This window comes from Centruroides vittatus, unplaced genomic scaffold (assembly GCF_030686945.1).
Source record: "Centruroides vittatus isolate TY-2023 unplaced genomic scaffold, ASM3068694v2 contig_846, whole genome shotgun sequence".
NCBI classification, from domain to species: Eukaryota; Metazoa; Arthropoda; class Arachnida; order Scorpiones; family Buthidae; genus Centruroides; species Centruroides vittatus.
The window spans coordinates 458,011-469,773 of NW_027122551.1; the positions used below are offsets into that span (position 1 = coordinate 458,011).

The window sequence follows — 11,763 nt, forward strand, 5'->3', positions numbered from 1 at the left end:
ACGAGCCATGCCAGAAAATGAGCGTAATAGCGTTATAGAAGGGTTTAAATTTTCCGGAGTGGCACCTTTTATCGTTTGTGGGCAGAAGAGACGCGGTTTTCGATAAACTCCGTTCTGGAAATAAGTTTTGTTTTTCTTTAATTTTAATCGTGTTTGCGAAAAGAACGAATTGGAATTTCTCATTTTAACGCCCGTTCCAATTCGTTTCCTTGGAAAAAGTAAGAAATCAATTGACAAATGGGCGTCCCTCCGAAATTTGTCACTTTCGACGTGGACACGAGTGAAAGCTTCGGAACATAGAATAATTAAATTAGAAGTAATTTTGTTGTTCCCTGGACTAGAACCGACTCTCGAAGTACTTCCTCGATTATTACTCTCTCCTCCGAAGCAACTTCCGTTTTCTCTGCAAACAAATGAAGAAAGGTTATTCGTTAAAGCAGCGGCGTATCCTAAATTCCATTTCCTCCCGTTCCCGGGCAAAGGCGCGCTCGACTCCGTCCGTAATTTCCGATTTCCGTCCAATTTTGGGCTTAAATTAAAGCCGGATTGGTTATGAGGCGTAAAGCGGAGGGAGAAGACCGGTCGCTCCCTTCCGTTTCCGGAAATTTCGGAAACGAAACAGACAGAAACAGAAAGCCGGTCCCGCTCCCGGAGCTTGCGCCGGAGCGCGCGACTGCGGCGGCGAGTCGGCGCGGTAGACGTACGCCGAGCGGCGGGGACGTCGCGGTCCGTCGACCAACCGCCAAACGCCAAATTCGCCAGCGCCTCTGCCGGCATCATCGGCGCGAAGACCAGATGTCGACTACCACCGACGCTCGTCCTCCCCCAAGTAAGTAGACGACTTTTTATTTGCCCTTTTCCCTCACCTCCATCCCGCCGTTTTCTTCCAGTCGCGCGCCTCCGACGCCTTCCCACGCGCCATCTCGCCGATGGGAGGTACGCGTCGCTGGCGTACGCCACCGAGAATCGGGCGGCCGACGGCCGAGGGATCGACGGCCACGACCTGGCGCGGCCGCGGTGGAAAGGCTCGGCAAACCACTTCGGGACGACGACCAATCTGGCGTTTCCCTCCCCTCGACGCCGACGGCCGTAGCCATGAACCAAAGGCCGCTAAAGTGCTTTTCGTTTATGGGGACGACGACGCGCGCGAAATTCGACGCGGACGTCGATGGTCGCTCGGAGCCGGAAACGAAAGGAACGACGGTACTCCTTCCCTTCGACCGGGTTTCCGGTCGAGGCGAGCGCTTCGACCGACGACGTAATTTACCGGTCGGCCGGGACGACGGGAAGTCGCGGTGCCGTCGCTTCGGTGGAAATTTTCCGCGAAAATCTACGCCGAATTTTCCCAGTTCCTTTTGTTTTTCATAGATTATCGTAGATCGGCGCGCGACGGATCTGATCGACTTAGTCTGGTGACATAATATTCATATTCCCATGGCTAATCCGGGGTGCGATAAAGAGTGACGACTCCTTTTGGTGGAAAACCGGAAGAGGAGTCGAGTCGGACGGCGAGTCGCGCGCGGCGGCAAAGCGAAAAGCGACGAAGCCTTGGAAGTGACAAAACGCCGAGTCAATGCAGGAAGCGGAAGTCTTACGGCTTCTTATTGCCAGAAAAATAAATTTAATTATCGAAATCTGTAAAAAAAATTCTCATCTCGAGCCAATCGAGACGTCTCCCCAGTTAAGTTCTTTCCTGGATTCCGCTTATTACGCTTTCTGGAGCCCTTCCACCGCAAAATAGAAGGATAAAAGAATCGAGACCCCGATCGTCGCGATTCAAATTGGTGTTATTGAAATCCTTTGTTGCGTTCGTCCGATTACCATGGGCATGCGAAGAACCGAGGAAAATTTCCGCCGGCTGGTTTTCCCGCCCCTCAATTTTCCGCCGAAAAAGAGGGTGAACGATCCGCGCGTTATTTTAAGACTCGAAAGAAGTGTTGGGTAAAAGTCGTGAGGAAAGCAAACGAATTTTATCGAAAATGGATCGTCTCTCATCGGGAAAAGTGAAGGAATTTCGTAGAAAACACTAATGCTGCCCGCCTTCCTCGTTTTGACATCGTTTTCTACTTTCGAGTTCGTGTTCCCCCCCTTTCTTTTCTTCCAATCGAGGAAATGTCCCTTTCGCGGCGAATCGGAATTCGAACCTCTCGCGGGAGGAGCGAAAATTCTCGTCCTCTCCTATGAAGAAGAGTGGGGTTTTTGGCGGACGAAGCGTAGTTTCCGTTCGAAAAAGCAAAACGCAACGGGGCTTTACCGAGGCAAATAGAAATGGCGCGGGAAGTAGAGACGCAAGAAAAGTAGCGAGGGGGGCGCACCGACGATAACCAGCACTCGAGACGCCACGACCGAAGACACTTAAAGAATTAAAGGCGATTGTCAGGTCGGCGCCCGACTTCCCGTCGTTTCTTCGTCTCCAAGGATTTTGGGCGGGTGCCAACCCTTTACCTCTCCCGAAAAAAAAATCCGTCTACCCTCGAATGGCGCGTAAATTTCGTCTTTATCGGAACGGGAATAAGTATTCCCGACCGGCTTCTAGCGCACGTTTTCTCGAAGCGTAAAGGTGAGGAAGAGATCGGCTTTTTCTTTCCGACACGCGACCGGGGGGTGGGCCACTCGCCCTCGTTCCGTAAACGACCGACTCGCGACCGAGTTCCGTTACAAAAAATAAGACGGATAGAAGAAAAAGCAGAGTCGGTGCCAAAAGTTGACTTTGTTGAAAATTAAAGGTCGTTCGCATCCCGGATTTGGGCGTTGCGATATTTGGCACACACTTTGGACAGAACGAAAGACGAATTTTCTTCGAGCTACCGACCTGGATATAAGAGAAATGAATCGTTAGATCCTTCGACGGATGACGGAGATATTATTTTACTAAATATTAAAATTGTAAGTAAACCGAGGACCGGAAATATTAAGCGGGAATCGCGTAACAAAACTCGTTATTAATTTAGGAACCAAATGCCATTTTTACAGAATTTTAAAGTAGCGACGTCGATGGAAAAAGTCTCAATTTAAGACTTATTCGTGGCCAAACAATAGAATTCGCTACTCCCCCGAAGTAACGTTTGTTCCGGCCAATTCCCGCTGTCTCCAACTTTTACTGGCCGTTGGAGAATAAATTGTCGACCAACAATTTATTCTCCGAAACATTCCTATTAAGAACGTTGCATCGATTTCGTCTCGTATGGTTGGAGTCGTAAATCTGGTTTAATGGGCCACCGACCGGCGATTCGCTCGACTAATTCGTCCCCCTTACCGATATACTTCTCCCCTCTTGGTTACGGCCCGGGACGAGTCCATTTCTCGGCTCTGCCTCTTAAACGAAGCGGAAGCGGAAATCAGTTCTTTGTATTACGTTTTTCTTTCGTCCGAGGCTAAAAGCGGTGTCGAACTGGCATATCGCAGCGACCAGAAGTTTCGGTGGTTAACTCCGTTACGTCTATCGATGTTTTGCGGAAGCTTTCCCGACGTCACGACTCGACATTCTCTCATAGCTGCCGATTGCGTAAAAATCCCATAAAACTCCTTTCCGGTTTCGAACTCCCGTAACGGACGAGATGTCCGAGGCGGGAACTTTAAACCGGACGGCCGCCTCCATTACTCCGACTTTCGGGAGACGTTCTTTTCACCCCAAATTATCGGCCGCCCGCCTTTCGACCTTCGACCTTCGACCTTCGACGTCTTTCGGCCCGCCTCGCCGACTTTTTTCGCATCTTGGGTCCGGGTCGCTGTTCCACGCTCTGTTTCCCGGCCGGCGGCCGCGCGTCCGGGTCGACGCCGCGTAGTTAACCCCTGGTACAGATCGGCCACCGGATATATTAAGACCCGCTTATAACGACAGGTTGACGGGCGTTCCCGTCGACGAAAATAGCCGGACGCCCGCGCGGCGGGATAATTATCCCGACGGCTCTTACCTCGTTAGGATAATTAGTTGGTTAAGGTATCCGTCATTTCCCGCTTCGAGTGCTTCCCCGCGGCGTTGCGGTTTTAAATCCGCAAATTCGGTCGGGTCCAGAGTCTCCGGCCACTCCGCGTCTCGGGATTTTCCGACGTAAACACGCGCCACGGCGGTTTGTTTACGTCGCGTGACGTAAAGGACCGCGTTCCTACCCCCTGGCGAGAAATTCGACCATCCGCTTTCTTTCTCCGTCACTTTTGAAGCGCGTTTTCAGTTATCGGCCGTCGGAGGGCGCTACGTTGGGCGGTAATTATTCCACAATTATCGTCCTTCGTCGTGGTAAGACCGATAAAATGGCCGAAAATACGACTAGAGCAAAATTCCGTTTCGCCTTTCCCCGGACGTGGATTAGCGCCCGCCATTATGCAAATTAGTCGCTCCTTTAAATGTATTACCGCCTCCGAACGCGGTTTGTAATTCGAATTCGGCGGGCGATGTCGACTGACCGAAGGTATTTTTTTTTTTTTTTGGCTGACATTTCGTTTCGGAATCCGAATCGTATTTTCCCTAACGTAATTCGCGTCGTTTCCGGGTTATCGACCGCGTCGACGCGATCCACAGAGTCAAATTAGAAAAAAAGGTCGCGCCCCGTCGTCAGTGGGGAGATCGACTGACCGACGTCGGAAAGATTTTTCACTTTCTTCTGTTTTATTTTGCAGAACGCCAGTTTCCCATCGGCCTTCCGATGCCATGGTGACGTCGAGGGCGGAGACAGAATCGGGCGCCGCGTCGCCTCCGACGCGGCGCTCCCCAGACGAAGAAGAGTCCGAAGAAAAAATGGAGGAAGAGGACGCCGGGAAGATGGCCGCGCCCTTAAAATCCTCTCTGAAGAAGAGCGGAGCGGAAAGGAACTACAAATGCGTCACTTTCAGTAGCACCGCCATCGTTTACGCGGACGACGCGCCGCTGGGCAGGGAGGAGCCCGTCAAGGGCACCGAGACGCTTTTCGCCTTCGACCCTCCCCTCGAATACCGGGACTCAGAAGAAGAGTTCGACGACGGAGACTGGGACTGCGATTGGTTCCCCGTCGTCTCTGTTAATCGGCGGACGACAGACGACGAAGATGACGACGACGACGACGACGACGACGATTGGGACGTGCTGCAACCGTGCGACGACCGAGAAGAAGAAGCGGACGAAGAGGAGGAGGAGGAGGAGGAGGAAGAAGAAGAAGAGGCAGACAGCGACGACTCGCGCGATACTATCGTTTTGACCAGGACTGTCCGACAAGAAGAGACTCCGTGCGAAAGAGACGCGTCCGAGGACGATCGCCACGCACCTTTCCCGACGCGCCATGCCGAGCCGGACCAAGACTCTGACGCTTCCGTCCAGGGAGATGCGGAAGAACCGGAAGAGAATCCAGCGGAAGAAGAGGAGTCGACTGCTGGACCTCGGGAGGAGCGGGAACCGGAAGAGCCCCGCAGCAGAACTTCGGACATCCGCAGGCGGATGGAAGAATCCTCTTACTGCAGAACGACGCTGGAGGCGACGGAAGTGAAGAGACGAGCGACTTCCGGTCGTCCCGGGCGGAGGGCCTCCAGCACCGAATGTCTGTCGGAAAAGTTGAGGTGGTTGGTGCGTCCGGAAACACTTTGGGACGGAGAGGTGACGGTCCCGGGCGACGTCAGGGAGTGGAAAATAGAGACTTCGCGTTCGGACGAACTGGAGCGCTTCGTGGAGCAATATTTGGGCAGGATCGAGAGGATCAGGAAGAGGTACAGCCTGACCGATCCGGGTTTGGAGAGGAATCCTTCGGTGCGCGGCATCAGACCCCGTTTCGGGTCCACCTTCGAGATCCTGCGTCGACTGCAGTCTCAGATCCGTCCCCCGGCTTCGGTCGAGGGTCATCCCACTTGGCCCCCGCGCGCGGCGGATAGGCGCGTTGAGGCGGACGGCAGGGAAGGACTGGAAGAGGAGAGGGGCGTTCCGGAAGGGGCCAGCTCTTCTCCGCCCGCCTCCTCCGAGTCCTTTGGAGACGAAGGATTTATCTATTATTCTCTCAACGTCTGACGTCTTTCGTCTCTCTCTCCCGCGGCCGTCGTAATATTGTAAATACTGTACTTTCGGGTCGGGCGGCGCTGCCAAATAATATTTTTATAGCGAAACTCGCGCAGCGCTAAACGGAGACCGCCCACCCCGGCAATCCTTGTCTGTCCTCGTTGCAACTATTAAGCCAAAGACGGGAAAGGGTCCGAGTGGACGTAATTCGGTTCCACACCTTCTCTCGCCCGTTTCTGACCGGAAATCGAAGGCGGAGATGGGGTGGCCGAAAGGGCGGATCCGGCGGTGAAAAGAAACTCCACGTTTCTTTGGCTTCTGTCGAAGCGCAACTGCCAGAACGCGTTGCTCCGTCCCGTTCCCGGACCCGCCGACCGGAAGCGACGTCATTTTCTATGTCGTTAGTTTGGGCGGGCGACGGAGAATCCCTCCTTTCCCATTGTATAATTGTTTTATAGAGAATTGTTTAGACGCGAATAAAGTCTTATTTATTTTATGTTTAAGCGGCCGATGTTTTCTATTCGCTGGATTAAAAGCCTAGAAGTAATGAATCGCCTGCCTTTTAAAGATCGGGACGGTCCTGTAGGCGCCGCCATCTTGGTTTTAGAAATAACAGTCGAACGAAGGGACTGCTATTTCCAACCGAACTGAAAATGACAAGTCTGGGTCTATAAAAGAAATCGGGATGCTTTTTAACGTTAACTTCAGAATTTGGGAAAAGGAGGCCTGGATGCGAGTATATCGCTTGAAATCCTTTAGTATTTATTTCCCACCAATTATAATTTTTTTTTTTTTTTTTTTTTTTTTTTTTTTTGTAACGTTACCGGAAGTTTTGGCCATTCCGTCGAAACTCAGTTCATTCGGCTGATATCTACCGGAATTTTTCTCGGCAAATTTCCTACCCAGAGGTTTGAAAAATACCTCCTACGAGACTTTCGTCAACAACCGAAACTTCCATCCTCGTTCGTGCACGGAATTTTTATTCCGGGCTTTTAAATACGGGATTATCTTTGGTAAACCGGAGAGGAGGTCTTTCCTTCACTTCTTACAAAACTTTTAAAGTAAAATACAAGGAAGAAACGCCAGAAGAGACTCTCTCAAGAATCTGAAAAGACTCGAGATCGGTTTGTTTTACTTTATAGCCACTGGAGATCGATTGGCCGGACGATTCCCTCGGAAAATCGCCGGAAGCGGAAGGGTGGTCCGAGCATTCTACCAGAAATCCTCCCAAACGACCGATAGTAGGTGACCGCCGGGACGTTCCTCCTCTAGTATTTGTGGTTTGTTCCAGGATCTGGATCATTACCGGCGAAAATGTCCGATGATTTTATTCGAAATCGAACCCGGGATTACCCTCCAAAATGTCTGTCGGATCCCTTTTTACACATCGAACGATTATTTGTGCGTTGTCTTTCGAATTAGTGTCCCCACCTGGAAGAAACGCCACCATTCTTAACCCTAACGCATTAACGAATTTATCTGGAAGAAACACGTCGTAAACTGTTCACCTTCCGGTCTTCTATTTAAAGAATCGAGTTCGAATCCGAGTCAACAAGCCAACTAGGAAAGGCTACTTTTTCGGAAGGAGCTAAATGAGGCACGACTCTGCTAGCCATTTTCTAACAACGTTACGCACGTTTCTATCTTGAAAGAAGAGGTAAAGGAGTCCGTAACTCCCACCCAATATTTTCCGACAGAGAATTTGGAGTAGCGAATCCAGAAATTCTTACATGGAAGCAGAAAGCTCGCAACCTTTTTTCTTCCTGAAATGCCCAGCTAAACTCGGGAAAACTCCCAGAAAGCAGTGCAGCTACGATCTGCGCAACTCCTTAACCCGCCTCGGGAAGAAGGCACTTTGTGACGGAGACTTCATGGAACGTAACTAAGATTGGCCTTCCGAAAGTAATTCGTCCGTCCGGCGTGAACACATCAAAGGTCAAAAGGCGTAAACATCCTTTTAAACGCATCGCCTCCTTTCCTTTCGAAAAACGGAATACAAAAGTTCTGTCGTTGCGTCTGTCCAAAAGGCTACGGTTTGTTGGAAATCTGTCGGGTAAGACGCGTTGCGCGAATTAATTGTCCGAAAAACACGAAAAATAAGTGGCGAGCAAACTTGCAAGCCGTAAGCAAAAATTACAAAAAGACGGATAAATGGAGGTAACAGATTCGGATTGGATCCATAAAACGAGATAAGAGAGTGGTAAATTTTATTTTTAGAAGAAGGAAAAGATCTGCAGATGAACGAACGCTTTTAACGGCCGTAACGACTGAAAATCGGGGACAAATTGTATAAATAACAAAAGAAGTTTGCAACTTTTTACATAAGACTCGTTCTACTTCTACACAAAAACGTTATATCGAGAACGTCGTATTAAAAGGAGGCGGAATAATCACGCAACAATCGATTTTTGTACGGTTTATGATTGACCTTTCATCCATAATGCAGAATTTTTCCAAAAATACGCGAATATTCTGGAATCTGTTACTTTTTAGCCCCCTCTGGAGGAATTAGAAAAGGCCCCTTTTTAATTAACCGAGATGTTGGCGTGGCTTCTTGCAAGAAGAAACAAAATCCTTTTCGTAATGTTAATGCTTCCTTTTATGCAGAAATAAGGAAGTGGCCGGAAGTCTAGACGGAGGTCGAAGAGCTTGGCTTGGAGGTCGTCTTCCTCGTCGAAAAGCGGAATTTGGTGAGGAACGGCGGCCGTAATTTCGTAATTTCGCCACCTTCCCGAGACCTGGTGGGTCGAAAATTCCAACCGGTATTTTTTTTTTTTTTTTTTTTTGTAACTCCGCCTTGTGGGCACTAAGAGGGCCTCTTAAAGCAAGCCCATTATGGGTTCGGCCAGCCCACAATGGGGCGGCCGGGTGGTGAGGGACGGGACCGACATATCCGGACGGACCACCCCCCGAAAAATTCCTGGGGATTTTTCGACCCGTCCGGATTCGATCTCTGGTCCCCCAGGGCGGCAGGCTGCTAACCTTGACCGCTCGGCCATCCGGCCGCTAAATTCCAACCGGTATAGTGGATAATCGTCTAAATTTGTTAATTTGCCAAACGGCTAGGCTTATTGCGTACAGAAAAATCTTTCTGCACAAAACACTCCTCTTACGCCAACATTTAATATGAAAAATACGACCAAAACAAATTATTATTATTATTTAGCTTCAACCAAACAAATTTCTAAGATAAAGAATTCTGCTGTAGGGTAGGACGATCGCGTCATTTCCAACTTCCTCGTTTAATATACTCGGTGAAGCGGCCACGAATTGACGCTTCCTGCATTAAGCGTTGCAGACGGAAGGCATTTTCCAATTTCCGATGTTCCAAGTACTTTGGTCTATCGGACCGAAAAATAGACAAGTAGACATTCGATCCACTGCCACCCTTCTATTTAAACGTCAGAAACAATTCTTATTGTAGATTCATCTATAATCGAAGCGCGAAAAGCTATTGCTGTCGAATTTTCTCCTTACAAACGATCCAGCCACGGACGTCCGTTGGAACTTTTTCAAGGGGGCAGAAATAAAGATACTCTATCATAACTGTTTACAACTGTACTATTCGTGGCCATATGGCTTAGCGATGGTGGGAACAAAGACCCGATGTAGTGAAGCAAACATATCGTTGGTTTCCCAGCGGAGGCCCGTGGATCTAGCACTTGGATTTTGCCATCCAAGAAAGTCACTTCGTTTAGTATTTTTTCATATTTTTCCGCCGAAAAGATTTCTGGGAAGTGAAGTCGTCGGTGAGAGGTAGTCACTATTTAAGAGAAGACACGTTGACAGATTCAAAACACCCGTAAAACATTTTTAAACAATAAACGTTTGATAACAAGTAAAATATTGGCAAAAGTGATAGGAGCGAAAAACTACACATGAATTTTCTGCAAACATAAAATATTTTGGTGTCTGTTACGCAGGATACCCTTTTGTTCTGAAAAATAAAATATCTAAACATCTCGATTTGTATACCGAAAATAAAAGTCAAAAAGGAATTATTTTAAACAATACTTAATATTGCAGCATTTTATTTTACTTACCTGATAATCCCCATGAACTTGTAAAGAAAGAGGCACTTTGAAAGACGTATCTAAGAAACGCCACGTGTTGAAATCGGATGAGGGGTTTATAAGCCCAGTTATATTTCTTTTTGTTCCCGGAACTTTAATACGACTTCAAAAAGTAAAGTTTCATCATGTAATGGTATTACTTTACAGCATGCTTGGCTTAATGTGATTAATACATTCCCAAAACTCAGTTTGGTGCGAAAATATTAACCAGGAGCCTATAATTTTCCATCACTTTAAATACGGAAAATAAGTGTTACGACATAATTAAAAACCTAAAGTTTCTAAAACGTCCAATAATAAGCAACATATTTTGTGTGTGTAAACGGATAATATTGTATTAAAGTTCATAAAACATCACTCTCATCGCCCAGCGGTTGTTTCTGTCTTTCCCTAAAGTCATCGATGCAAACTGATAGAGATGACGTCACTATAGCTTAACCAATTACTTGAGTCCGTTTAGGGAACTATTCATTGAGTTCATTACCTCTGAGCTCAATGAACAGTTGGTGAGATACGTCTCCATTCATCGCTTAAATATTGTAGCCTTTATAAACGCTTTTGGAGAAAGCTTTTAATTTAAGGAACAAGATTCTTCGGAAGCGACCCCTTGTGATTGGCAGAATTGCCTGCCTACCACAAGGCAAATCTAGACTTCTCTTCGTACCACCTACCACCTTAACGATTCCAACTTTAGCAACATCCAACGGAACGTCATACCTAACGTGACCATTTATTTTTTGACTCAAAACGGGACATTGGTTTATTTAGGTTAATTAACAGGTAGTCAATAAAAAAAACACTTTTTTAAAGTTATTTATTCAGAAATAGTCAGTTAGCTTAAAAGTTACGAATTAAAAAAATATATATACCCGAAACGTTTAGTTATATTTATATTTATCAGAGGAACAAATTTGCTTTAATATAGCTGGTGATGATTTTAAGTAAGAATGAAACTCTTGGCGCGTTTTTTTTATATTTACCTTAATTATCAACATTGCCTTTAGAACTGAAATTTGTAACTGAGTCTTCTCAGATGGCCACAATTTGTTCATCATAGAAAATACTCTTTCTACTGGAGCTGTATTTGTAGCAGGCAAACATAAAATATATTCAATTAAAATAGAAAAGTTTTCATGCTGAAGATTGTTGGCTCGAAAGTGTTTGAATACTTCCACCCAACGAGTTTCCGTGGAAACATTTAGATTATTCCATTCGGTTACTTTCTGCGATGTAATGTAGTTACAAATTAACGAAAATTCGTCAAAAACTTCTGCATCTTTATTACAGTCAATATATTCCTTTTCAATTAATACATCCAGAGATTTTTGAACGTCTTCCCATGCGGGGACCTTTTTTAAATCTGCCCAATAAAATATCTCCATTTCTTTGGTAAAAAGCAAGTCCACTGCTCCAGATATTCACGGCTTGTTTGATAAAATTCTGTAGCCGCCCTTTTCACAAACTCTTCATCTATGTCAGTAACATTATCTTTCGATTTCACTATTAATTGACGGACCATAAATGGAAGAAACTGATTGGTCTGTTTCTGAGTCAAATTGTCTTCTAGTTGATTGATTTCTTTTGCAGCTTCAATTGCCGATACAGTCTGACCTTCCAGTTTCAATACAGCTTGATGAAAACTTGCTGACAGAGCGTGTAAAAAATAAAGCCACAATTCGGATGTGGGATCTTCAAAAAAGTTTTTTAGCAACAGGGGACATTTTTCAATACTCA

General features: G+C 47.0%; 1 protein-coding gene across 2 annotated transcripts; it reads left to right on the forward strand.

Annotated features, from left to right (window-relative positions):
* Positions 1–653: 653 nt before the first annotated feature.
* Positions 654–6,459, forward strand: LOC136982467 (FK506-binding protein 5-like). Of its 2 annotated transcripts, none has more exons than XM_067278953.1 (2): positions 654–829; positions 4,618–6,459. In XM_067278953.1, the coding sequence occupies exon 2, from the start codon at positions 4,649–4,651 to the stop codon at positions 5,966–5,968; it is 1,320 nt and encodes a 439-aa protein (XP_067135054.1). In that variant the 5' UTR covers positions 654–829; positions 4,618–4,648; the 3' UTR covers positions 5,969–6,459. The 2 variants fall into 2 exon arrangements, with proteins under 2 accessions (XP_067135054.1, XP_067135053.1); XM_067278952.1 differs by lacking the exon at positions 654–829 and adding an exon at positions 4,020–4,409.
* Positions 6,460–11,763: the final 5,304 nt, after the last annotated feature.